The 27,776-nt window shown below is 64.1% G+C and overlaps 1 protein-coding gene across 4 annotated transcripts in view; it reads right to left on the bottom strand.

Moving 5' to 3' along the window:
• Positions 1 to 27,776, bottom strand: part of SEPTIN9 (septin 9) — a 146,858-nt gene that overhangs the window by 60,640 nt on the left and 58,442 nt on the right. For all 4 annotated transcript variants that reach the window (XM_042917074.1, XM_042917078.1, XM_042917076.1 and 1 more), the window contains one exon: positions 5,977 to 6,618. In XM_042917074.1, coding sequence (XP_042773008.1) covers positions 5,977 to 6,618 — 642 coding nt within the window. The remainder of the gene's footprint in view (positions 1 to 5,976; positions 6,619 to 27,776) is intronic.

The raw sequence follows: 27,776 nt of genomic DNA, 5'->3' as shown, positions 1-27,776 counted from the left end.
GCGTCCACTTTTCTCCACGTCCATCGCTCAGCGAGCTGGAAGCTCCTTCCTGGGCACCAGCTGCTTGCTCACCAGCTACAAGCCAGAGCTCCAGCTGCCCCTGGGGTTCCGGGGTGGGGAGGCGGGGGTGGGGCACCAGTGATGCCCACGGAAAGCCCCGGGGTCAGGGAAAATCAGAGGAGACCCAGGGAGAGGAAGTCACATCCCGCCCAGAGAAGAGGCCGCGTGACGCTCCTCCCGCGCACCGGGCCCCGCAGGGGACCGCGCGAGGCCGGCGGGAACCGAGCGGCCTCCTCGAGGCCAACCGTCAGAACCCGGCTTCTGGCCGGGGCTGCCCACGCTCCAGGGCACCAGGTGGGGGTCTGAGGGTGCCCCTCCGGCGCTCAATGTGTCCTCTGTCCCTGCCGCACAGAGCGTGGCTGTCTGGCACGGGCACGTCCCCCAGACAGCGGCCCCATTGTGCGGACCCCGGCTCGCGGCAGCTGTCCTGGGCCCGGGAGGCTGAGGACGCAAACAGTTCCTCTCCCGGCAGCTTCCCGGAACGAGCACCCGGGAGGCCTCACCCGGCACCATGTGTCTGGAGCCCGGCTTCCGTCCCGGGGGCCCCGCCGGGTGGTCAGGGCCACGGCCCCCAAATGGGGAAGAGCTGGGCCCCGCCCCCAGCGCCTGCCTCCCTGCCCAGCCCGCCCGCCCTGCAGCTGCGCTCGGCTCTATTTAAGGCATTCCGCAGCTGCTGGGGCTGCATACCCTGCGCGGGCCCTCGATCCTTCTCGGCCCTGGGCTGGGCTTGGCAGACAGCTGGGTGGGCCGGCGAGGGGGGCCGGGTTCGGTCCCCGCAGCCCTCTACTCCGCCTCCCCTCGGAGGGTGCACACCTGGCCCCAGCCGCTGTCACCCTGCACCCGCGTGCCTGGGGACGTCCTGCCTCAGACCTGACGGGAACGGGCTTTGAGAGTGCTTGTCCTCAAAAGGGGGAAGGGGAAAGAGACTCCATCCCGAAAAGTAAGCGGGTGCCCGGATGCTCTCTGGGGCCTGGGCAGGGGCAGGGGAGGAGCCCGGGGCGGAGGAGTCTGCCAGGCAACACAGCTCGGTGCACACACCCCTACCAGAGGCACGGCCTTTGTCCTGCCACAACAGAGACACTGGGCCCCACGCAGAAGGGCCCAAGGCATGGCGAGAGGCGAGCCCCCTGCGCCCAAGTGAGTCCCTCGACGTTTATCAAGCTCCTACTGTATACCGAGTGCCGGGGTGAAACTTCACCGGGGAGTTCCCGGCCCAGCGTCAGGCCCAGAGTGGACACCCTAGTTGGTGGGGCGTCCTGTAAATATGGTGAGGGAGTCTAGGCAGACTTTGCAGAACCTGGGCCTCTCCTCCCTGATCACACGGCGGTCACCCTCTCCCCCACCTCCCCGCTCCGGGCCCGGCACATTCCTGCCCCTTCACCAGCGGACCCCTCCTTGCCCTTCACACCCAGTCCACACCTCTCTTCTCCCGAAGCCTCCTCTGCCCTGCCTCCTCCGTCCCTGTGTCCCTGCTGGGGGTCCCAGCAACCCCGCGCCTCTAGCCCCCACTGTCCCCTGCAGAGCTGGGGCCCCTCCGTTCGGTCCCAGCCCCTGACGCAGCAGGCAGCCAGGTGCACCTGAAAGCTAGGCAGGTGCAGCCGGTGTGCCAAAAAGCCACGCCCACCGCTAGCGGCTCGGGGACCTTGGTGTCCACCTTCCTCGTGCTCCCCACCGCCCCGCCCCGAGCCGAGGACGTTTCTAGATGTTTTCAGTCAGAGAGAAAGCATACCGAGCCCCCAGATGAGCCTGCCCTCCTCCCCAGTTCCACATCCACCATCACAAGCCACGCCTGGCACCACCATGGAGCACGCACGGGCGGAGTCCAAACCCTGCTGCCTCGGGACAGAGGGTCCTCGCTCTTTTGACAAATCAAGAAACTGAGGCTGGGGGCGGGCAAAGTAAAGGCTCAGAACCGCTTGGCATGGGGGGGTGGAGCCGGGGGGGGGGGGGGGGCGCCGGTCAGGGTGCCTCACCCCCCACCCTGCCCGGCCAGCCCCGTGGCCTCCAATCGGCATCTGGAGACGGCGAAGAACCAGACCCACGAGTGAGGAGCCAGTGCCCGCCTTATAAGGCCACCTCGGGGAAACTTGGCTGGTGTCAGCCGTGGGAGCCAGAGGTGGGTGGTTCCCGGGGGGAGGGGAGGGCGGCGGGGGGGGGGGGGGCAGCTCACTGCACAGACACGGTTCTGGGTCCTGCAGCCCAGCCCCACCCAGCGCCACCCAGGCAGACGCAGGGCAAGCCAGGGACCTGGGAGGGGAGGCGAGGCCGGACTGCCCCAGAGACCGAGAGAGAAGCAGAGATGACCGACGCGTGACAAGGAGGGCCGGGGGCCAGCAGCCTCCGAAACAAGGAACCCCGTGTGCCAGAGTGGAGCTTGTGAGACCCGGGGGTTCTTGGCTGACCAGGAAAGGATCTGCTTGGTCCCCGCAAGGTCCCACGGGGTCCCCAGGGTCCCTGTGTCTGCCTGCAGGGGGGGCACGAAAACCCATTTCACTCCTCCTACATTGTTTTCTTGAGCACCTACTAAGTCTATGTCACTCAGGGGGGAAAAAAAAAGTTAAAGAAACCCGACAACGGCCTTACTCTCAAATAACCTACTATCTAGTGGGGGGCACGGAGGGAATTCTGAAAAACACAGAGTAAACACGAAGAGGGGGTACCTTTGGGATTACAGGTGAACTTTAGATTCTAACTTGGACATTTTCTGAATTTTAAAGGCAAGGTACGCTGGAAAACTTTTCCATTAAGAAGTCCAGCAGAGGAAAAAAAGGGGGTACAACACAAATAATTAACATTCCAAGCCAAACATAAGACATCACACACACACGCACAGAGGCCGAAAGGCATGGGAGTCCAAGGAAGGGAGGCCGCTCCCAGCTAGAGGGAGGGCTTCATGGCAGAGGTGGCGTTTGAGCTGGACTTCGAAGGATGCATAGGAATTCAAAAAGCAGTGATGTGGAGAGGAAGGAGGTCAGGAGTCAGGAGGTCAGGAGAGGGGGCCTGTGGAGGCCACGGAAGGGCCAGAGCAGGAAGAGTTGGGGAGCGGGAGGTCTGAGCTGGACAAGAGACTGGGTGGAGTGGAGAGCGGGCCAGGGAAGGCTCGGGCCTGGCACGGATTTCGCCGGTGCTGTGCTTTAGGGAGGCCAATCTGGGAGCAACTCAGCTCTGGTCCCAGGAGACCCCGACATGCGCCCAAAGCCACGGCCCAGAGGGTTTCTGTCGGAGCAGGGGACCCCCAGAAGCCGTGCCATGGGTTCCAGGAACACACCTCCACTGGGAAGGCCCTGCCTGCCACCCGGACTTGCCCAGGACAACGAAGAACTCGACATCCGAGGCAGCGCTGGTCAGAGCCAAATTCCCCGGCCCGCACTGGGTGAGCCTTCCTCCTCCTCACCCAACCTCTCGCCCGGCGTCACTCCCGGGCTCGAGGACCAGGTCACTCTGCAGTGACCTCTGTCGTGCTGTCCTAGGTGGACAGGATCCTCCCAAACTGAGCCATCCGAGCCCCCAGCATCCCGCCTCAGTGCAGCCGCCTGGTCTCACTGCATCGGTCTGGCCCTAAAGGTTCTCACCCTGTGAGCACTGGTCTCGGAGCCCTTCCCCACCCGGCCACTGAGACACAGGTAGGTGGGGCACGGGGCGGGGGGACAGCCACCGGCCTCTGACCCTCCCCACACAGAGCTGGGCCCACCCGCTGCTCTCTGAGGGGACGAGGGTCTGGGCTGCTGACGACATGGCTTTCACACCAGGCTTGGACTTCTTTTTTTTCACGTTTATTTTTGAGAGAGAGAGAGAGAGAGAGAGAGAGCGAGTGGGCGAGAACAGGAGAGGGGCAGAGAGAGAGAATCCCAAGCAGGCTCTGCACGGTTGGCACAGAGCCCCATGCGGGGTTTAAACTCACGAACCATGACTTCGTGACCTGAGCCGCAATCCAGAGTCGGACGCTCAACCGACCGAGCCCCCCAGGCGCCCCGGACTTGGACATTTAAACTCTTTTCCGCGGAGAGAGCGTGCAGTTCCCCAAGTTCCAGGCTCCAGAGCACCTCCGGGCCGCTGCCTTGGCTCCCCGCCTTTGCCTGGTTAAATCCCACTTTCTCCAAAGCTCGGCTCGAGAGGCTGGGGACCTGGGAAGGGCCCCACAGGACCCTCGACTGCTCCACAAGCAGAGCCAGCCGGACCGGCCCCGGTGGCCAGCACAGCCTCTGGGCCGTGGGGCCCGATGACCCAGGGCGGGACCACCTCCTCCCGCGTCCAGCACGAGCTGCCATCAAGACCCACACGGGCCTGGTGCCGACCATGCCCCCAACCACATCCTGCTTGGCTCAGCTGGGCGCGAACACCTCACCCACGGGAGGCAGAGGCCCTGGACCAACAGGGGAACCGCGCCCCAGGCCACTGGGCGTGCCTCCGTTCCAACGCACCAACACCACAGGGACCCAGAGACCGAGAGAGAAGTCTCGGACCACGGGGACACCACAGGGTCCGAGAGAGTGGGCGTGGCTCTGCAGGGTCAGGTTTAGGCGAGCGGGCTGAGGTCAAGTGCTGCGGCAAATTCACGGCCCTCACTTAAAGGCCAAGGGAATCCCCACACCTGCCACACAGTAGATGGGCCGTGGGGACACGAGGCTCAGCGAGGTCAGCCAGGCACAAAAGGACCGAGGACCAACACTGTCTGATTCCACCTGTGTGAGGGAGCTGGGGGAGTCAAGTTCATAGAGACAGAAAGTAGACGGTGGGCGCCAGGGGCTGGGGGAGGGGCACGGGGAGTCAGTATTTAGCGGGCACACACGGTTTCGGTGTGGGAAGCTGAGAAAGTTCTGGGGACGGATGATGGAGCTGGGCCGCACGACGACGTGAACGTTCTCAATGCCACCGAGCTCCACGCTTCACGACGCTTCGAGCAACAGTCGATTAACGTTACGTGCGTTCTACCCAAATTAGAAGCGATTATGATTTAAAAGGTAAATCAAAACTCCAGAACGTTCTGTTTGCCTAACCCGAAGAACACTGAACGCTTCTGAGTTCAGTTCCTGCACTTGGAAAGGGACCCAGCTCTCATGGGGCTTACAGCCCAGCCGGCCCCTGACCCCGTGGGGCCAAGATCCCAGGACCAGATGTTCCCAAGCTGGCCCCAGTGAGCTCCCCACGTGAGCAGAGCTTCCGGGTTTGGGCCCCCCGAGGACGGTACCCAAGGCCCCAGCCTCCCTCCCTCACCGGAAGAGCACCCCAAAAGGAGCTGTGGCAGGTATCACGAGGCTCCCTGGCCTACGGTCCCCTCCCTAGCGGCCCTGAGAACCCGGGCACACACAGCCTGGGCGGTCTCGTTTCCCCTTGTTTCTGGCCACGACACCCCTCCTTGAGGAAGAGCTGGAGGGAGCCCCTGCAGTGCGGAACCCAGGAGGGCACCAACCCCTCCCCCCACCCGAGGCCTCTCCCTCCGGCCTGCAGATCTGAGCAGGAACCTGCCTGTCCACGGCCCGGCAGCCACCGGCGCGCGGACGCCCGCGCTTGGGTCCCAAGCCCCTCTGCCCCCCGCGTCCCAACACGAGCCCGTCGCCCCCTCCTTTTCCAGGCTTCCAGACCCCCGCCGGCTGGGGCTCTGACAGCAGAAACTCCACACCACGACGCATCCTGACCAATAAAGGGGCCCCTCGAAACCCGGAGGGTCTTTCCAAAGCCAAACGCGAGCCCAGCTTGTGACACCCGGGCCATCCCCAACGGACAGTACCCCTCCGCCAGCCTTGGGACCCCGGCCCGGTGTCTTCCTGGCCTCCAGGGAACCGGGTCTCCACCCACCTGCGACTCACCCCTCCCCCCCCCCCCAATTCACAGCTGCTGCCTCCAAGACACCAGGGCAAAGCCAGCTCCCGTCCCCACGCACCCCAACAGCCCCGCAGACTGGCTTTCGCTACTCACCCTCCTGGCTCTTGGGTGGGGCCTCGGCCGCCGGGGGCTGGGGCTTGGGCTCCAGCCTGCTCTGCAGCTGAGACACCGGGGCGTGTTCTGAATTCTCCAGGGTCTGGGGTGGGACAGGGGAGGCGGGCACCTCGGCTGGCTTGGGCACCTGGATCTCGACCCTCTTGGGGGCTGCGTCCGAGGTGGGGGCGGCGGGCACCTCGGGGGCCTTGGAGGCGGGGGTCTCCATCCTCCGGTGCGCTGACTCCTGGGGCTTGACTATGGTGATCTCCGTCCTCCGAGGGGCGGGCTCCAGCGTCTTGTGGCCCAGCGCCTCGGCTCGCTTGAGCCCGAAGCGGGACGGCCCGGTGGTGCTGGCGTTCTCCACCTGCTTGGACGAGATGTCGATGGAGATCTCCGTGCGCCGGGACACGGGCTCGGCCTTGGGCCCCGAGAGCTCGACCCTCCGCAGGGCGGCTTTGGGGGATCGCTGGCTGAGGGAGTCTACATGGCGGGCTGCGGGCTCGGCATTCTTCGCACCCAGGTCCTGGAACTTCTGGGTGGAGCTGGCCACCGTGGCCCGGAGCAGGGGGGTCGGGAGCCTCCGGGACGGGGTGGAGTTGGGTGTCTCGGCCTCCTCGACCTCAAAAGATCTTTTCAAGGCTGGAAGACAGAGAGAGGGGGACGTGAGGCGTGGACGGCTCGGGAACAGCCAGGAATGTGCTGCTAAGGTAGCTGCGGGCCCCCGGGGACTCTTGCACCCTCCCCCTCCCGGGCACAAAGGGGACAAGCCCCACTCCCCTGGGGGACTCCAAGGCGCCAACAATCACGCACCCTGGGGGAGAGAAGAGGCGGAGCTTGGAGGACACCGGCCCCCCACCCCCACCCCCGTCCGCCATGGCCGCAGCGTGGACGTGCCAGCTACGTGTTCTAGAAAGATGTTCTGGCTCAAGGGGACATCGGAGTTCTTTCTCGTCGTGGTCTTCCCCTATCCTGCCCCCAGCACAGACGCCACGGGGCGCAAACCCGCCACGACCACCAGCAACCGGGTGGGGGGCACGTACGTCCCCAGCAACGGCAGCCACAACCATCACCTGTCAGAACCACGACCGCAGTGACATCATCACAGCAGCACGGCATGGACCGCCGGCTCCGGGAGGCCTAATACGGCCCCTAGGCTCACCGTGGGCATTTACTCCTCACGTGACCCTGTGCCCTAAATGCTGCCGTTATCCCCCGGTCCGGATGGGGAAACTGAGGCCGTGGTGCCTAAGCAAGGTGCCCAAAGGCGCGGAGACGGAGCGCCAGAGCCGGAAGACGCGTCCGTCCTACCCCGGGGCACAGGGTTCTGACCACTCGGCTGTCCTGTTTCAGGTAAACAACGGAGCCCCGGCGTGGTCCACGACTCTCTCGATCCTCACCCTCGGACGCGTCGTCGGCCTCTATCCCACACTGCTTGTCCCAGCCAGGGCCCCGTGGGACGCCGGCCGCCCGGCTCCCACCCGCCAAGCCCAGCCGCCCACCGTCTCCGCCAGGACCTGCCGCTCCCTCCGAGGCCAGGGGACGACGGTGCCTGGGGAGCTGCCAGCCGTCCCCGCGGCCCCTGCCTGCGGCCGTGCTCCCAACAGGAACCAGCTGCTCCCGTCACGAAGACCAGAGCAGGAAGGGCCCACAGCGGGCACTCAGCGACCCCAATGTCTCTGCCACCCCTCTCCCCACCTCGCCTCCCCAGCTCCCCAAGCCCGGGGCTTCCTGGGACCCCGCCATTTCCTCCCCGGCCCCCCGCTGGCCCGACAACAGCGATCTGGGGCCATTCTCGGGGGCCCCCCGCCACGTGTTCCCTCCTCCAAAGTCCTGGACAGCTCTTGTCGCTTCCCAGCGGACAGGACTTCCCTCACAGGACAGAGACACACAGGCCGCCTGGCCGGCCTGTGCTCCCGATGCGGCCAGAGCTCCGGACTTCTCTCGGGAGAATCTGGAAATCTGGACTTTCCTACGGGCTATCTCCTGATCTGTACACGCTCGCACAAAGGGAAACAACCCCTTTCAAAAAACACTGTGTGGTCAAACAGGATCACGTCTGCAGGCTGCCTCTGGCCTGAGGTCCAGCCTGTGACCTCTGATTGATAACGTGGCCAAGGGGGCAGGGGGTCCTGTGCCGGAGGGGCAGGGGACGAGCCAGAGCGGGGATGCCAGCACCTCAGCACCCCTCCCCTGGGGGCCTGCCCCCAAGATAACCACGGAGCATAACCGCTCGTTCCAAAAAAGGTCGAGGTGACAAAGGCCAGGTTCAAGGGGGTGTTAAAGTGGCCAGAAAGCCCAGAGGTGGACGCCTGGGAGTGTGACCTCATGTGGGGTCTCCTGAAAGCACCCGGTCTACCCGCGGTCTCCAGGGTACTGTCCACACTGTCCCTGAACGGTGGCTCCTGTCCATGAACTCCCTAGAGGAGGGGTCCACACCCAGCCCACCTGGGCACAAGTATTTTAAGGTGCCCAGGTGGTAATTCCCTGGGGCCGAGCTGGAGAAGAGAGGTCAGGGGGATGGGCCTCGTCCCACGTTGGCCCCAGAACAAGGCGATCCCCTACCTGGGAAGCCCATTTGGAGGTGCCCTCAACCACCGACTCACGAGTTACGGCCGCGCACAAGAGAAGCCCTTTCTGACTCAGGCACCGTCCGGGGACAGCGCTGAATTCGAACCCGACCCGCACACAGCTCACCGCTGAGCCGAGTTGGCCCGCTCCCTGCAACCCTCCTCCCTCTGAGGGTCCGCGTGACTCAGTCCTCACGGCCACGGTCATCCTGCACAGACGCACACGCCGTCCCCACCTGCCCACCCTCTCCTCTCTGACCGCTCTGTGCTCCCGCGTGGCACATGTCACCCCCTGGCCCTACAGCAGCTGTGTCACCCACCTGGGTGCTCACCCTCGGAACTGTCCCATCCGGTCCCACCCCCGGCTAGTCCGAGGCCCCAGGAGAAAAGGAGCTGTTGCCACGACCTTCACGGGCCTCAGGTGCTTCTTCTGCACAACCCGAAGGTGAGACCAGGTCACAGGGTTGCCTGAGGTCTAAGGTTCTCTGGTGGACCGTGTCCCCCACACGATACGTCCCAGTCCTCACCCCCATAACCTGCGCATGTGACCTTACTTGGAAAGAGGGTCTCTGCAGATGTCATTGAGGTGAGGATTCGAGACGCCAGCATCCTGAATTCAGGACGGGCTCTAAATCCTATAGGTGTTCCTACACAGGAGAGAAGAGGGGGACTTGGGGCACGGGAGACACAGGAGAGGCCACGTGAGGCCAGCAGAAACTGGGGCGATGCGGCCCCGGGCCCAGGGATGCTTAGCGCCAGCAGCAGCTGAGAAAAGCAGGAAGGATTCTTCTCTCGAGCTTTTGTAATCTGTGTGAGACTCTGTCAACACCTTGACTTTGGACTTCTGGCCCCCAGAAATGTGAGGGAATCAAATTCTGTGGCTTGAGCCCCACGGTCCGCGGTAAATTGTGACGGCAGCCCCCGGAAGTACCCCGGGGCCCCCCGGAACGGGGAGAGACCTCTGGGCTGCAGGACTCTGTCTGGGATCTCCCGACGGTGCCGCCACCCCAGCCCCTCTCCAGGGACCCAGGAGAAAAAGCCGCCTCCTTTTTCCTCCCCCTGGAATCCCACAAAACCCCCAGATGGCAGGAGAAGTCGTCTGGAGGGACCCTGCTCTAGATTTACACCGCCGTATCCGGCAACGAAACAAGACCCTTTGCAAGGGACGCCCTGTACGAAGCTGCCTCCCCCACGGAGGATGTCACAGTGCAAGCAGCACCCGGCGGGGAAAAATCAGGAAGACCGGCTGTCACACACGTGCAGCCACCGTCCTTGGAAACACGCTCCACCCGCTCCAAGGGGGGGAGCGAGCGTCACCCGGCCCCACGGCAGGTGCCTCTCACCTTCCCCACCTCCCCCCTCCCTGCAAGGGTAGAGGCAGCCACAGCTGTCCACAAGCAGCCACGGGAGGCGGCAAGAGTGCTCATGAGCTGGTCAAGTTGCAGATTTGAGGCCCTACGTGACGGACCGTACGTGAGATCTGACGACTGGGCAGAGAAGCGGCCTTTACTGGCCCAGGGGGGAGCAGTGCTGGGCTGCTGCCTCTTTTGTCCGCAGGACATCACTGCAGTCAGAGGGCACGTGGGACACCGCTTACCATGTCAGCTGGACACGACATACCCTCAGAGCGCCAGACGGGCCCGGGGCCACTGCCTGGGAGGGAGACACCGCCATCGTCTGCTCACACGGTTTCCAAGATCGCCCCGCTTCTCTCTCCTCTGCATTCAAGTCCCCCCACGGCCAGGCTCAAACCTCACCCGCTCCCAAAGGCCCTCCTCAACCCGCCCTCCCCGACGGGCGCCAGGAGCCTGGAGCCCGTTTGCGCGCCTCGGCCCGCCCGCTGCTGGGAATTTATCCCACGGAAATCATCAGAAGCGCGAGGACTGACGTAGGGGGACGTTTGCATTGGCGTGAAAATAGCAAACGCCGGAAACAATTCCGGTTTACGGAGATTTCCTAAACCCAGATGCCGAAGTCCCGCGCCGTCATCAAAATCCCGGCTTTGAAGATGAGAAACGTCGAGGACCTGAAGCCACAACGGCAGCACACAAGATGTGTGGGAAGAGGGGCGCCTGGGCGGCCCAGTCGGTTGAGCGTGCAACTTCGGCTCAGGTCACGATCTCACGGTCCGTGAGTTCGAGCCCCGCGTCGGGCTCTGGGCTGACGGCTCAGAGCCTGGAGCCTGTTTCCGATTCTGTGTCTCCCTCTCTCTCTGCCCCTCCCCCGTTCATGCTCTGTCTGTCTCTGTCTCAAAAATAAATAAAACGTTAAAAAAAAAAAAAAGATGCGTGCGAAGAGACCCTCACGGGGTCTCACACGCACGTGCGCGACGGGCCCACGCGCTCGCACGACTCTGGAAGGAATCGAGGTGGGTGACTTTTTTTCCCATTAGACTCTCCTGCCTCTTCCCAACGTGCCTGTGCTGCACGTGGGTCACTCGCTATTTTCAGGGCCTAAGGCCATCGACGCTGCGTTTTGAGAACCGGGGCAGGCGAGGCTGTGGGCCTCGCCGGCCCAGCCCCAGTCCTCCGGCCCCAGAGCCCGGCCCTCTCCAGTCCTTTAAACACCGACAGGCCCAGCCGCCGCGGAGGCCAAAGCCGCCTCGCCAGATGCACGTCCGTCTGTGCCCGTGGGGGTCGAAGCGGGAGCCGCCTGGGCCTGGGCCTGTTGAAGGAGGAAATGTGCACCACACAAGGGGCCATTGTAAAGCTCTCTCCTCCGACCACAGGCTGCCGGCAGACCTTTCCCCACTCCCGGGTGCACAGAAGGGGCCGGTCCAGGGAGGGGGGGCGTCCCGGGGCAGCCACAAAGCCCTGCTCCAGCGGGGGGACAAATGTCATGCAAAGAATGTTAGAGACCAAGATCAAAACAAACCCCCCCGCCCTCCCCGCACGACTCCCTCGGGAGGGACACTGCCGATCTGGGCTCAGGCCCCAGGAGCGCCGGCCCTGGCCCAACGCAGCCTCTTCCAGGGAGCAGCAAAGAAGGTTTCATCCCTGAACGGGTGGCCCCAGGGAAACTAGAAGGATGGTCCCAGGCGGAGGGTACTGCCCTGCTCCCCGCCCTGAGCCTGCAGGACTAGACTGCAGGACCCCCATCCCGAAGGCACCTACTCTGCCAGCTTGTGAGCCCCTGGGAGTGAAGGCCGGGCCCTGGCACCGCCCCAGGCTGAGTCACGGGCTCGGGCAAGGCTCGAGATGGCAGAGCAGGGCTGCAGCAGGCAGGACGGGGGCTGGGGCCAGGAGGAGCGCCCCGAGCAGGGCAGGGCCGACGGGAGAGAAGGCCGTCCGTTAAGCGGCAAATCCTCCAAAGGAAAAGCAGCAGAGGCCCAAGAGCAGGACTCATCCCCACTAAGGACTGAATTACCTAGGAAAGGGGGGGAGGCAGGCTGGCCAGAGGCCGGGGTGACTCCGGGCAGGGGCTGAGACAGGGAGGACACGACCTCAGTCACCCCTGGGCCTCCGCTTCCTCGTCTGTCCTACTGTGGGCGCTGACGGGATGGCACAGTGGTACCCGTGCCCCAATTATCGCCGTTGTTCACGTGTGCACCCGGTGCCCAAGCCCAGAAGGCAGGAAGCCTTCCTCTCCACGCCAGCAGCCTTTAGGCAGCAAAGGGACAGTAGATACCCAGCTGTTTCTCCTTGGGACAACCCTGGGGTGCACGGTACGGGGTCCCCCCCAGCACCCCTAGGGGGGCTGAGCCGCACGCACCCTCCAGGCCGCCCCCTTCCCTGCCTCCTCCGCTCGGGGAATGCCTGGATCACCTCCTACAAGAACCCTCTCAGGAGCTGCCTCCAGGGGCTCGGCGGAGGGGAGATGGCGGGGGGGCGGGGGGGGGCAGGGGGGGAAGGAGTGGGGGGAGGAGGGTCCTCAGGAAGCAGAACGGTCCGAAAAGGAAAAGCTTGAAAACAGACACTGCGGCCAAGTGGGGCCTGTGCTGGGAAGTCGAGGGTGGCAAACAGCTCGGGCACCACTTGGGCCTTGGGTTCCCCGCAGAGAAACACGTCTGTCGAACGAGGAGGATACAAGCAGCAAAGTCCAAACAAAGGAAGAGCGGGTAGAGAGGGTGGCACCCGCGGTCAAAGCCCTCTGCCCGGCCCCTCTCCCTCTGCGTCCCCAAGGCGAGGCCTGGCCGGGCCGCAGGGCCTGACGCGGCCTGAGAGCTCCTGGCCACCCTGGGCTCGTGTGCACGCGTGGCCAGCTGTAGGCGGCCTGGGGAAGGCGGACAGCAAGCACGCGGCCCCTCTCCCTGGCCCTGGGACCACGGGCTTGTGCCTCAACACCAGGCGGTGTCAGCAGGGGTCCGGCCTGGGTGCCCTGGACAGGAGGAACCAGCTGCCCCATTTCCATCAGCCGCGGGGGGTGGGGGGGTGTAACCCTGAGAACTCCAGATTCAGCAGGGGGTTTCTGGGGAGGCCACGCAGCCCCAGGCAAAGGATGGGAGGTTCCCCCGCCCCCCCCCCACCCCGATCTATTTTGATGACTGTCTTCCTGCTTTGCATGTTAGGTGCTGCTATATCTCCTCCCACCCCACCTCTGTTCCCTGGGCCTGGCGGGGGGGTCGGGGGGGGGACACAGGCATGCCAGGGTGTCCTTCCTGCTTCTCACAGCCTCCACCCACGAGGCCTGGCCCCCTGCTCTGGAATAGCAATGTAAGAAAGCACAGGCTGGGCTTCTCAGATGGGGCCAAGAGCAACAAACAGGCCCCCTCCCTCCCTTCCCAGGCTGCAGGGGGAGCTTGCTGCCACTCACTGCAGGGGGGAGGCAGGGGGCTCCACACAGCCTACGTGGCACCCGGCCCTTCCCCGCCCAGGACATGCTCAGGCACAAACAGAATGCAAAAGTCAGATGCGGAGCACCAGTGACCCCCCAACCCTCCAACTGGGACAGACACGCACACGCGCACACAAGACCCCTCGGCCAGGAGCAGAGGCCCAGTGGCAGCGAGGGTCTACAGCGGCCCCCGGATCCCAGACATCCTCTTAGTCCCCAAATTCACTGGAGAAAGCTCTAGCAAGCAGGCATGGACACAGGTGAAGCCAGTCCTCCCCAGCCAGGCTGGGACCAGGGCCCCTATCGGATTCCTTTTTTTTTTTTTTTTTAATTTTTTTTTTAACATTTATTCATTTATGAGAGACAGAGAGCACAAGCAGGGTAGGGCAGAGAGAGAGGGAGACACAGAAATGAAGAGGCTCCAGGCTCTGAGCTGTCAGCCCAGAGCCCGACGCCGGGGCTCGAACCCTCGAACCCTGAGATCGTGACCTGAGCCGAAGTCAGACGCTTAACCGACTGAGCCACCCAGGCGCCCCTCGGGTTCCTTTACAGGGGCTTTCAGACTCCGCTGTGCTGTCTGCAGAAGACGCTGGCCGAATGGTGGCCCCCCAAAATGATATGTCTGAGTCCTAACTCCCAAAACCTTTGACGGGGACCTTGTTTGGGAAAACAGGTCTTTTGCGGGATAAAGGTGAGGATCTCGAGACGAGATCATCCTGGATAAAGGAGGGCCCTAAATCCGACGGCAGCGGCCCTCATGAGATACAGGAAAGGAGAAGACACGCAGAGGAGACCGTGTGGAGGCAGGGCGGGGACCGGAGGGGCCTACAAGCCAAGGACTGTCACCGGAAGCTGGACACACACCAGAACAGACTCTCTCGCAGAGAGCATCCAGAAAGGACCAAGCCCTGCCCACACCTTGACTCCGCACCATGGCCTCCAGGACTGGGACAGGCTGAACATCTAGCGTTTCAAGCCATCCACAGGGTGTGGCACGTTACAGCCGCCCCGGGGAAACGAACACCCCGACGGGACACGGACGAGAGGGGAGGCCTTGCAACCGCCGTGACCTCCTTCCGTGGGTGCTGAAGCCACTTCCTGCTATGACTCACCAGCTCTGAGAAGGGGCCAGGGGCACCCTGGAATCGGTCCGGCCTGGCGGGAAAGGCCTGCATCAGGCCACCGGCTGGCCCCAGCCCTTCGCTGGGAGCCCCTTCCTGCTGCCTGTCCTCACCCTCCCTGGCCTCAGAGCTTCCCCCACGTCCCCCCACCCCCGCCCCCCGCCGGCCAGGACCCATATGCATCCAGCTCACCCAGAGGATGCCCCATCTCACACCTGTTGCCCCAGTGTCCCCAGACAGGGCACCCCGGGTGCTCCCAACACTGTCCCACTTGGGGCAGGAAGCTCTCTGGTCGGCCCACCTTCAGAGGACTAATTACTGGTGTTCACCTCTCCCCCACCAGAGAAGGGCCTTGGGGTGACAGCTGTCCAGTCGGGGAGACCCCGGCAGGCGGCGTGGGACAGCCACGTAGCGACTCCTGCTGCAAGAAATCTCCACCCGGAGCTGCTCCCGGGGCGGGAGGGGAAGGCCCCTCTGTGCCTCTCCAGCTATCTCCCCGATGCCCTTGGGTCTCGGGACACCAGGGTCACTCCAGGCAGGTTTAAAAGTCCCCTAAGATGCTGGGCCACCTTTTTCTCTTGACTAAAGTTCTGGGAACGTGTGCACACATAGACCAATATGCTGCAGGCGGAAGGTTCTGCACCACCCTCCCCCCGCCACCTCAAACCAGCTGCGGGTTCTCCACACCCCGGAGGGAGCAGAGCGAGATGTGGACGAGATAGCAAGAATTTCCTGACCCAGGGTGGGGACGCCGGCTGCCTGCACAGCTCTCTGGAAGGCGGGAGGAGGACCTAGGTGTGGCCCAGCCCCGGCCCGGAGGGAGGGGAGGGCGGGAGAGGAGGGGATGTGAGACCTCCTGGGGACCTCTTGGGACCTCTGCGGGTCAAAGGTTCTCAGATAAATGGCAGTCCAGGAGGCAGGAGGGAGCCCCTGGGAGGGGACTGACTTCAAAACCCCAAGCCCCCTGGGTCACAGCTTCAAGGGCCTCAAAGGTCACAGACCCCAGAGCCCTTTAACCTGCAACCCCCTTCTGGGGCAGCCCCAGTCGTCCCGAGGGGGTCTCCAGGGGGTCCTGTCCCAGAAGGAGCGCTAAGCTGCTGGTTCCGGGTGGGAGCACGGCCGCTCCCCCCCCCCACCTCTCCTCCTTTCTACCTGCACCCTCCCCCCGCCCCCCCAAATCCGCAGGCCCCGTAAGTGCTACTGTTGGGGATGTTGCCCCAGCCCCGACCCGGACCGCGGAGCAAGGACGCCCATGAAAACCAGCTGTCCTGCACCCACCTGTCCACGCCCCGGGTGGCTCTCTCCCACACGACGCGTGTGGTGCGGACCAGGACCGCGGGACCTAGGGCATCTGGGCTCCAGGGCACAGGCTGAGCCGCCCGGCAGGTCAGGGTGGCCTCAGGGTGGCCACCTGCCCAAGGGGGCCGCTGCTCCGGTCTCTGCTCGCGGCTCGGGGATCCCGGGTGCTGGCTGTTATCTGCCCGGGGGTGGGGGTCGGGGGGAGGAATCACCTCCCCTTCCTCACCTCACTGACTACTGGGGGAGGTGGTAAAACCACTTAAAAAAATGAAGGGAAAAAAAAAAAAAAGCCTCATACCGGGAGCCAGTCGGCCCAGGTGGAGCCCTCCATTAATCACGCCGCCTGCCAAGGGACGCCAGAGGGACAGACGGAGGGAGCCGTCTGTGTTGTGGCCTAGGGGTGCTGCCCCGGCCCCTAATTACAGGGGACAGTGACCCCGGGGAGCAGGGTCAGGTGCCGGTCAGAGCGGCACCCGGGAGTCCAGCTGCTCCCCAGGCCCCCGAGGAATGGGGGTGGGGGGTGGGTAGAGTCGCCGTGACACAAAGCCCTCCGGGCACCGACGTGGACTCTCGGGTTCAGGTCCCGCCAACCCAGAGGGTGACGTGGCCTTGGTCTTCACCCTCAGGGACGTGAGCGGTCTGCCAGAGGAGGAGGGGCACGGAAAACTAGGAGGAGGAGGGGAGTCTTGTGTGGTAGAGACCACAGCCGGACATTGAGAAGATTCTGGAAGGGGCTCCCAGGGAGCAGTAGCACCTCCACCAGGGAGGCCATCTGGCCGTTCCTAAGAGCCCCAGGTGGAGGCTGCAGGGCCCGACTGGGATCTCCCCGGGGACAGCGAGCTCTCCACCAACTCTAAGCATCCGTCCAGAACTTGACGAAGGCCCTGGGAACGCGCGCAGGAGGGCCGTGGGCAGCTGCTCAGGACTGCAGGCGGGACGGGACGCAACCACACTCCTGCCACACGGACGCGGAGGCCGAGGTCCGGGCAGGCCAACGTCCCTCCAAGTCATGCCCTCAGGCCCGCCCACCCGCCCACCATCCCACTCACCCCCCAGCCTAGAACACTCTGCTGCCCTAAGACGTGCCGCGGTAGCGGGTTGGAGAGTGGCCCCAAAAGGACACGTCCGTGTCGTAGCCCCCAGAACCTGTGAATGGAAACACGGTCTTCGCAGATGTGATTAAAAATCTCAAGATTTGGGGCGCCTGGGGGGCTCAGTCGGTGGAGCGCCCGACTTGGGCTCAGGTCACGATCTCGCGGTTCGTGGGTTCAAGCCCCGCATCGGGCTCTGTGCTGATGGCTCGGAGCCTGGAGCCTGCTTCGGTTTCTGCGTCTCCCCCTCTCTCTGCCCCTCCCCTGCTCGTGCTCTGTCTCTCAAAAATAAACATTAAAAAAAAAAAATCTCAAGATTTGATCATCCTGGATTTCGGGTGGGTCCTAAATTCAATGCCGAGTGTCCTCGTATGAGATAAGGAAAGAAAAGAACAGGGACACACAGAGAGGGGGCCACGTGAAGACCGGGCACTTGAGTGATGTGTCCATAAGCCAAGAACGCCAAGGACCGAGGGGCAGCCCCAAGACCCAAGACAGAAGGGAACACATTCTCTCTTGGGGCCTCCGGAAGGAACCAGCCGCTCCGATGCCTTGACCTTGGACTTCGGGCCCCTGACCTGGGCTTTACGCACCCCCTAGCCTGCGGAACTCTGCTGCGGCAAATTCACGCTCACGCTGACTCCCTGCCCACTCGCCCTTTCGTCTCCTTCCTACCAAAAGCCCCTGCCCCTGCCCTGTGCCCCAAGTCCCCCCCTAGCTGATCGCACACAGTTGTTCTCTTCGTGTCCCCCCCTCCCAGTGCCCACCCGGCCACGGCGCCCAGGCAGTGGTGAACTTACTCTCCTTCGCATTTTCTGTTCGGTCACAGAGCCTCCAAGGGCTCACCTGCCCTGCGCGGCTTTGGGAAAAACACCTCCTGAAACGCAGGACAGACCCCTCCTCTGGGCAGAGCGGGCAGTGCGTCCCAGCAGCCGGGAACGTGACCTTGCAAGGGCACCCTCCCTCTGCTGCACGTTCCTCCCGAGAGATGAGGGCCTCTGGGACAGGCACTGTGTGACCCTGTGACCTGGCTGGCCGGCTGCGGGTGGACAGATAAATCGCCCCCAGGGCCACACCCCGTAAAGACACAACCCTCCGTTGAGCATCGGGCCTGCGGGAGGAGAAACAGAAGCTCCTGGGCAGCCATCTCTCAATCCCCCTGTGCCAGAGCTCCGGCCGGCAGACCACCCCCACCCCGACGCCCACCCCCCACCGCCCTCGCAGCCCCACAGGCAGGGTCCAGGCTGCCAACTGCCTCTCCCGATTCCCACCTCCGGAAGCCTCCAAGCACCAGCTGCAGGGGCCCTCACCCGCCCAGAAACTACCCCGGGTGCACCTCGTGAGCCCACCCCACCCCGCCTACTGCCCTGCAGGAATGAGTCTTGCCTTAACCAAAAACAGAGAATTTTAGCTCAGTGTGGGAGGGTCAGGGCAGTGCCGAGCCCAGAGCTGGGGCGGCTCATGGGCCACAGAGATGACCCCTCTGGCCTCGGCGTCCTGGTGACGGACCAGATGGGCAGCACTGAAAAGCCCCTCCTGGCTGTGACATCCCACGACCCGAGGGCCATTTCTGAAGTCGGCCAACAGCTCCCGGTCTGCTGGCTCCTCCTGAACCAGCCAGGTCCAGCAAGTTCCCAACACTCGGAGCTGGAGGGGCCCGGCCGGGGATGGACAGGGAGGGCCAGCCCACCTCCCCCGGGGGGGGGGGGTGCTCTGAGGTCGAGGACCACGGCTCTGGCCACATTCCTCTGCGGCCGAACACGCAGCTGGCGGCCTGGGAAGGTGGCTCCTGGCCCGCTCACCTTTGAGCAAAGCTGCCTTCACTCAACCCAGCAACCCAAACCTGGAGCCGGAAAAGCCAGTGGGGGCCCGTCTCTCTAGCCGGGCTGGGAGACCGGGGTGAGTGAGAGATTCTCCTTTTGGACGATCAACTTGCAAGGATGATATCCACCGCTCTTTTCCTGACTATAAAAGCTATTTATTGCGGACGACGTAGAAAATCTGTCAGCAGCGGCCAAGACAGAAGAAAAGACATCAATACACCCACGACTCAGATAACCACGGTCAATATTTTGGCAAAGGGCCTTCCAATCTTTTTGACGTGCGTACGTATGAGCCCGTCTCTGGAGCGGGCTCGTGCAGGGACACGCTCCGCGCTTCTCTCCGGGCAGCATTTCGAGGGCCACATCTCTACGCATTGGGACACTGGTTCTGTGAATTCCTCTGCAGTTCGAAGGCCCTGCTTCCAGATCCTTCTCAGAGGCTCTGACCGCCGGTCAGAAGCATTTCGGGAGCTTGTGAGAAAACAGACTGTGGGTCTCCGCCTCTTGGAGGTTCTGGTTCGGGAAGGCTGGGTGGGTCTGGCGCCCCAAGGTACGTCCGAGGGGGAGGGCGGGGGAGGGGCCTCACTAACCTCTCCACCACCACCCCACCCCGAGAATCCTGCAAAGGGAAAACCCCAAGTACCAACCATCATGGGAACAGCCCGGCAGCCCCACCCACCCCTGCCTTCCCCGAAAGTCACCCAAGGTCGCGTCCATCCAGCCTCAGCCACCACCACTCGGCTCCCGGATGCGTCATGACCCAAAGGGCACACTGGGCACCGCTGGGGGCAGAGGCACATGTGACAAGGGGGCGTGTCGGTCACGAGGCCTCAAACCCTACCGGACTGACGGCCACATTGTGGTTACCCTTGACAGAGAAGGTCCAAGCAGCGGGGTGGGGAGGGGAGGGGGGTGCGGGCTGCACAGCAAAACACGGTTTAACTCACCTGCTGTGGGAGACACGGGCAGGGCAGAGGTGCGGCGCCCCCCCCCCCCCCGCCAGCCTCCACCGAATCTGCCTGCTTCCCCCGCCCCCCAGGACGGTGGGTCACGTTCCTCCCCACAGCCTGTCACCCTCCTGCAGGCAAGAGCAAAGCTTGTTCCTGTCTGTCCCAGCCGTACATTGAACATTTGTGTCCCCGCCGTCATATTCTCGTATTGAGTCCTGCCCCAGTGTGACGGAGTGAGGAGGTGATGTTGCCACCTGCTTACGACACACCGGGCACCGTTCTGGGGCCCGTTCGGTTATCGTGACCGCCCCAAGACACGGTGACCTTGCTTGCTCCCTACTCCACAGATGGGAAACCTCGGCCCGGAGAGGCAAACATCACAGCCTGGGCGTCCGTGAAGCCCGATCCCAGCCGGCCCGCTAAGGGTCACACCGCTCTCCAGACCCCACCGGGCCCCCGAGAGCTACGCCCTACGGGGGAGAGGGCCCGCCACACCAGGCCCTGTGCTAAGCCCCGGGCCCCGGGCCGCCTCTCCCAAGCTCCCTGCCGCCCGGCAAGGTGGGCACAGTCGTTCCTGTCTCGCAAACAGAGGTCTCGGAGCTGGGGGGCCGCGAGGCTGGGGCTAGAGGAGGGGCAGATTTGCTGTCCCCCAGCTGTCCCCACCCACCGCCGACAAGCAGCCCGAGGTTTCCATCCCAGTGGCCCGACAAGGCCAGGCCGTGTAGGGTGGCACCGGGGAGGGCCAGAGGGAGTAGGGAGAGAGGGCCAGATGCAGGGGTGGGGCGGGAGGACCCGGTCTGCCTTCCAGGGTGGCCTCGGGCCAGGGGGCACCTGAGTGAGCCTCAGAGGCCTGTCCACCTTGCCGGACTCTGGGGGGCCCGGAACACTCCGCATGTAAAGTGCCCAACCCAGTGGCTGGCACGCGGTAAGTGCCCGATAAAGGAGACCGTTTCGAAAAATAGTAAGAACCCGCGCGGCCAGAGGAAGTGTCTCTGTGAGCAGAGGGCGAACAGCTGGAAGGGGCTGGAAGGGACGGGACTTGGGTCAGAAACAAAGAATGCGGGAGGGAGGGGGCCGGAGCCTGACAGCTGGCTCCCGGGCAGAAGTCTGCAGGAACCTGGCTTCAGCATTTAAATATCAGGAGAGATCTAAATATCTGAGCGCACAGGGCAGGCGCAAGGTTTCCTCCCTCAGCAGTGTCCCCAGCACCCCAGCTGCCCCACCACTCGGTGTCCCCGAGGGTCCAGGGACTGGGCTGGGGACAGCGGCCCCAGGAGGGAGGGAGAGGACCCTGCTCCCCCTCCCTCCTCTCCATGCACTGGGCCCACCAAGGTGTGAGTGCATGAGGGTCTTTCCCATCTCACCCCCAAGGGGCCCCAGGCCTGCCAAGGGTTTCTTTCGTAGCTCAGCAAAGCAGGCCTTCCTGACTTTTTCTGGTGAAGGCCCAGGACTTCAAGCTCAGCCTCGCCAACCTGCTCCCCATCTCTCCTCCCGCTAAGTTAACAAATCGGGTGCCTCTCTCCACCTGGATTATTCACCACCCGAGTCCCTCCCAGCTCACCCAGCCTCTTGACCAGGAGGAAAGATGGAGCCTGCCTGCTCGTCACACCTCCACGTGGGCCTGCCAGCACGGCCCCCTCCCCCCTCAGGGCCCAGGACACCCTCTGCCAAGTGCGGCCACACCAGGTTCTCCCACGCAAAACTACCCATTGGCAGAAATCACAGGAGAAGCCGGCTAGCACCGTCTGCCTGGAGACCCTCCCTGGTAAACTCCCACCTGGGACTCTGGCTACGTGCTCCTTCCTCCAGGAAGCCCTCCGGAACCTACACCTCTTAGGCCCGTGCCTGGATCCCCAGGACCTAGGACAGAGCTGGCACTCAGCTGGTGCCCACAGATAAACCAATGAGCTGGCCGCCTCTCCCCCCCCCCCCCCCCCACCACTGATCCTCTCCCGGCCCTCCAGAGAACACAGGGATTCGAGCACTTCATTTTGAGCCGGAGGAAAAGCCAAAACCCAGCTACTTTACAGAGCACGCCTTCCCCTGGCTTTTTACGGGGGACAGGAGGCAGGGGACAGCAGAGAAGACCGCCCCTCCAGGCCTGGTTTGAAGCCAGGAGAACTTGAATGCTTTTACTGTAGATAATATCGGTCTCCAGGGGACACGGGGCAGGGGCCTGGCCTACCACTTGCAGGGAAACCGCCCACCCACATGGAAAGGAGGGCCAAACAGCCCTGCTCAGAGCCGGCTTCCTGCACCCAGGGAGGGGGCCGGCCCGGGTACAGACTGAGATCCTGCCCGGGACAGAATGGGAATCCGCCAGACTGCTGGCCCTGACGGTCAGAACCAGAAACATCTCCATCTTCCTGGTCAGGGCCCGGGGGAGGGGAGACAGCAAGGTGGCCCATGTTGGAGACTTCTCTTCTCTTCCCACCGAAGAGAAAGACGATGCTGTCCATAGCCCAACTTCCCACGGGTAGAGAGAGGCCTGGGTGGTTCCCTTCCTCAATTCCAGGGGGACCCTCAGCTGCAGCCACGCACAGGGAGGTGCCCAGGACCCCCAGGCCCTGCCCCGGGGGACGGCCTAAAGTCCAGCAGCAATGACAGCTAGCCATTAGCCAGAGCTCCTAGAAGGACCAGGGAAGGAAGTGGGTTTGGGTCAGGAAACAAGACAGAGGATCATCAAAAAAGACCGGACACCGGCTGCAAAAGACACAGGTTCCAGCCCCTCCTTGGACAACTGAGAAGGCTGGGCACGGCGGGGCAGCCGCCCTGGAATTCTCCACTGCGTCCAAATAAGCCCCAGGCTGCAGGATAAACCCACCTCCCCACCGCCTGCAAGACTGGACCTGAGCACCCCCGCCCCCTCCCACCTGTACCCAGAGAACAACCATGGAACCCCCAGCCAGACAGCCCGCCCCTCGGAGACCAGAGGAGGAGTGGAGTAGATGGGAGGTGGGGGGCGGGGGTCCCCTCGCGGGGGTCCCCTCCCCCCTTCTCCACTGGCTTTCCCAGGAAGCTACTCCAAGTGTGTGAGGGCAAAGGCTCCCGGCCTTGGGGACAGGGACACAGGAAGCTCTCAGCCACGGGTGGGAGGACACACACATGCAAGGCCAGGGGCCCTGGATTTTCTGGATTTTGCAACTCGGTCCAGTGGAGGGAGAAGGCCAGAGTCTGTGGAAGGTCACCCTCCCAGGAGGGGCCGTTAGAGACTCAGGAACCCGGGAGTGAGAGTGGACGAGGGAAAGCAACCAAACGCAAGAAAGAGGCAGGCCTGGGCTCCCCTCCTCCTCTGCAGCCCCACTCTTGCAAGAGCCCCAGGGTGGGCGTGGGGACTCCACGGACACCGGCGCTGTCCCCTCGTCCCTCCGCCCAAATCCCTGGGCGCTGGCGGCACTTCAACAAATGACGACAAACTTGGGAGTTTCTAGAATGTCTCCCGGTCCGGGCTGAACGGAGCCTCCAGACTCTTGTCGTGACCAAATTAAACAGCCTGTGCCCAGAAATGCCCCAGGCGCCGGGGGTGTCTAGGGACCGACTGCTGGGTCTGTTTGGCTGCAGATTACAAACCCCGAAGCTTCTGGGACCATGTTCCAGAGAGTTCCGGACAGTTCGGTCTCGTAAGCAACTCAGAGAGCCTCCAAATTTGGGAAAAACCGAGAGGTCTCTGGAAAGAAAGCCACTGTTTGACCATTTTTCCTTAGTGGCTTTGTCAAGAGAAAGCGCAGCAACTCATTTCTGGCTGAGTTTCTGGGATGAATCAAAAAAAAAAAAAAAACAAACCTCCTGGGACCTAAACCGCTGATGCATCTCCCACCGGAGCCCCCCCGGTTGCCAGGGCCCCTCACCGCTAACCCAGCCCACCATGCCACGCACAGCACCACGTCTTTGAGGGTGTGCAGAACGCAGCCCGCTGTCGCGGCCACAGAACAGAGAGCAGAGGCACAGGGGCTCCGAGCCCAGCCGGGAGCACCTGGTCTGGCCAGGCAGGCAGGTGGGACTCCCTCCTGGGTTTGGGGACCGACACGGATCCCTGGAGCCTGGCCCCCGGGTCTTGGCTGCCAAACCAAGCAGGGGTACTCCTGTCTGTACCCCAAGGAGCCCCTGCCCAGCAGCACATCAACCCAAGTCCGGGGTGGCTTGGCCGGTAAACTAAGGAGGGGCGGCAGCTGGGCTGGACGTCTGAATGCGCCTCCCCTGCCCTCGGGGCACACAAGGAGGAGGAGGAGGAGGGGGCCCCCCTCTGCCCTGCAAGTGCCAGGATATTAGTCTACAGCACCGAGGGGCAGGCTGGGGCCACGGCTGCTGGGCCGAGAGGTCCCGGCTCCTGCGGGGCGGGTACGCCGTCTGTACGTCGGGGTTTGCCTTGGAGCCACCGCCGCCTCACGCGGGGGCCACCGTGTCACCGCCCCCCGCCGGCAAGACGGCCTCCTCCACAAACGTGGCCTGAGCGAGTGTGCACCGTGTGCTGGGCACCGTGCCGGCCGTGTGTCCGCCACCCGCCCCGGGAGCTTGAGCTGTGGGCTTGCTTCTCCAGGCCGGGGAGCCCCCCAGGCCCCCGTCCTGTGCCCAGGCTCCTCGTGCCCTCGGCTTGCCCTCGCCGCCCCCCTCGGTCCCAGATGAGGCCGTTCTCCTAGCTCAGCGCCCACACACAGTCGGGACTTGCACAGGGCCACTGGACCCAGAGGACGCCCCCGCCAGCACGTCCCCTCCCTGACACAGGCTCCCCGCCTCGCCCACCTCTGAGGAAGGCTGGCGGCCCGACCCCCCTGCCCGTCTTCAGCGAGGCGGTCCAGCACGAGCCATGTCGCTGCTGTAAGGCAGGCCCGCGGGTCCACCCACCTGCGGTGCTCGGGGGTGGCAGGCGGCAGAGGGGGCTGGGTGACCTCTCCAGGGAAGGAGCCCTACAGCCCACGTGACGCCAGCCTCCACCCCGACAGGCAGAGAGCGGTGGCACCCCGGAGGGAAGGTGTGCCAGGCCAGAGGAGGGGCTCCCTTGGTTTGGCCAGCAGCCTGAGCGTGTGCCGGAACCAGAGGGAGCCTGGGCGGGCTCCACAGGCGTGACGAGTCTGCAGGCTGACCTCGCTGTCCGGCCTCGCCCCCGGGGGGACCAGACTGGCCCTCGCCGGCGGCCTTGAAGCACCTTCCATCACCCAGGCGCCCACACCCACCTGCCTCTTGCAAATACCCGCCCCACCCCCCAGCTCCAAGAGCGGCACCCACCACACCCCCAAGAGCAGAACCTGTGCCCAGTGCTGCCGGCCAAATCCGCCGAAACCCCAGGGCAACGCTCGCAGGGAGGGGAAACTGAGGCTCAGGCTCGGCCGCTTCCCGGGTGCTTCCAACGGCAGCATTACACCACGTGGGCTCTCTCAAAGGCCCGCCCCCTGTGGACCCCGACTTGCCCCGCCTGCCTCTCCCCGCCACCCCCACTCCAACCCCCAGCCCAGGTCTGACGCTCAGCCCGGCGGGGAAGCCGGTGACAGAGACGCTCCTGCTACCCCGTGCGTGCGTGTCTGCTCTCCTCCTCACGACGAGGACGGTGGGCGTGCCCGGTCCCGTGCTCTGGATGCAGACAGCACCAGGCCAGTGCTGCGGGTGGCAGCGGGACCCCCAAGAGGGCCGCCCCTCGCAGCTGCAGAACAGACACCGGCCAAATCCCACAGACCCGGCTCCTCCGGCCCACGTGAGGGACCCCACCGCCGCGCGGCTCCCGCCTCCCGCCGCAAAGGTGCGACCTGCAGGGAGGTGGCGTTCACGGGAGGCCTCGAGTCTTGCTGGAAGGCAGGGTGCGCCGTCACTCAAGAGGTCCACGGGCATTAATCAGGGACAGGTCTGCACCCGTCACCAAGCAACAGGCCTCGTCCTTCTGGGAGGAAAGGTGCACCTGGACCCAGCCGTCCAGGGTGTCTGGGCTCCCAGATGAGCAGGCCGTTTCCACGCAGTCCCATCTCCCTGCCCCCAGCCCCCCACCCCCCACCAGCCCGCTCTCCTGGGCCCAGAGCCTCCGGGGCGCGTCTGGGAGGGTCCTCCACCATCCCGAAGGGCGGGCGCAACCCGTAGGCGACAGAGCACAGCTGTGGGACCGGAGCACCTAGGTTCTGGGCCGCACCGAGTTTCAGCAAACATGAGGCACTTTCAGGATTCCTCTACCGCACGCAAATACGGTTGCAGCAAACAGCGCTGAGGAAAACAGGCCAGCAGCTGGCACTCGGAAGGGCTTTGTTACACAAAGGCCGGAGCCGTAACAGCCTTCACGATAACAGATTTGGCCCCGCTCTCACTCGAGAACGGCCTGTCCAACTGCTGTGTCCACCGACCCGGAGCGAGATCGGGGACGGAGCCGCCCCTCCTGTCCCCCCGCCGATCGCTTGGGGCACTGAGATCACCTCCAGGCCTACTTTCATGGGGGGGAGGGCGGATAGGGAACAAAACTCTCTAAAAAAAAAAAAAAAAAAAATCACAAGAGCAAAACACAGAATCCTTTTCTTGCCCCTATATGGGGTCCTCCAGGGAGCTCTGAGTTCACCCTTCAAAAAGGAAAGGCCAGGGTGGGAGGTGCACGCCCACGAAGGGCACTGCCGCCCCCTCAGTGCCCGGGGCAGACGCGAACCCGACACACACATCCACGACGGAAGACGGGCTGAATCCCCACCTCACCTCCACCAGGTGACAGAGCCAAAGAGAGAAGGGTGCTGCTGCCCGGGGCAGGGGGCAGACGTGCCCTGGACACGGGGCATCCGCAGACCCGCACACCCCGCACACCCACCCGGGGCAGCTCTCTGCCTGCCCCGGACACCCGCCCGGCACCCCACAACGGGAGCCTTCCCCTCTGCCCCTGGCCTGGACGACTCACTAGCTCCAAACTCCCAAAGACACCGACGAGGGCCCTCTGGCCGCCCCGCAGGATTCCAGCCTGCTAGGACCGAAAACCACGGCCAGCATCGCCACGGCTCCCGACCGGCCGGGATCTGGCAGCGGCCCCTGGAGCTTCTGTTCTTCGGCAGCGTGCCCTCTCCGACCGCCCCGGAACTATCGGGGCGCAGCGACTGCTGCGGGGCCGGCGGTGCCCTCCCCACCCCCCTCGTCCTACCTTGCGGAAACCCAGATGGCACGTGGGCAGCCCCACGGACACACACCGGCGCTCCCCGGCTCTACGCTGCTGCCTCCCTCCCCAGGACCGTCCGAACTCCCGGCGGGCACGCCTGGCCCTCCGATCCGCTCCAAAGGGCCCCTTCTCGTGCCCTGTTCTCCAATGGGTCGGCTCATTCCGGCCTCCCCCACTTCTGCTTTGCCGCCCGGAACCCGAATGCTCTTCTCCTTCCTCAAATGAATTCCGACTTTCGCCCAAGGTCTGCCTCCTCCACAGCGACCTTTCTCAGCCGGGGCTCTGCCAGATTGTATCACTCACTGCAGCTCTGGGTCTTCCACGGTCTTCCTCTGCCGGCTCCTGGCCCACGGCCGTCCACCCCAGGCTCAGTCGCCAACGCCCGCTCCCCTCCAAGCTCCGGGGGCACTTAGGGAGGCCATTCCGGTCCCCGAGCTGGGCGAGAACGGCCCTAGCACACGCTTCCACTCGGAAGCCGGGAGGGCTCTAACACCGACTCCTGTGCCTTCGGGGCACTTTCGACTGCCCAGAGCACACAGCAGGGGGACTGGTGCACACACGGAACCACACGGAACCGGAGAGTCCCTAAGAGCGAAAACTCTCCCCCTGGAATCACAACACCGCCAACTGTCGCAGCAGGCTGGTCTCAATGAGGCCATTGTCTCCGACCAAATGAGAGGGTCAAGAAGCCGCCTAGGAGGCAGCACAGAGGCGGCCCGCATCTCCAGATGGGGCAGGTCGGGGTCAGGATGGAGTTACACGTGGGGACCCCGAGGCAGAAGTGCTGTCACAGCTGTAGGACCACACCACCCCCAAGTCTCCGCCTCCCCATCCAGCCTCGGGGCTACCGTGGAACCCTGCTGTGCCCCAGAAATCCCAGCCTGCCTGGCCAGGCCGTTTTCATCTCAGGATCTCGCAAGCCAACCCAACTCCCACAGGCCACCAGGCGAATGTACACACAGCCCGGGGCCTGAAGGGGGCAGCCTTCTCCAGACGGGGCGGGTTCTGCCACCAGGACACTTAGGAGATGAAACGCCCTAAGTGCCACAGTGGGAGTCCCAAGGC

Source organism: Panthera leo, chromosome E1 (assembly GCF_018350215.1).
Source record: "Panthera leo isolate Ple1 chromosome E1, P.leo_Ple1_pat1.1, whole genome shotgun sequence".
NCBI classification, from domain to species: domain Eukaryota; kingdom Metazoa; phylum Chordata; class Mammalia; order Carnivora; family Felidae; genus Panthera; species Panthera leo.
This window is presented reverse-complemented; position numbering and strand designations above follow the sequence as displayed.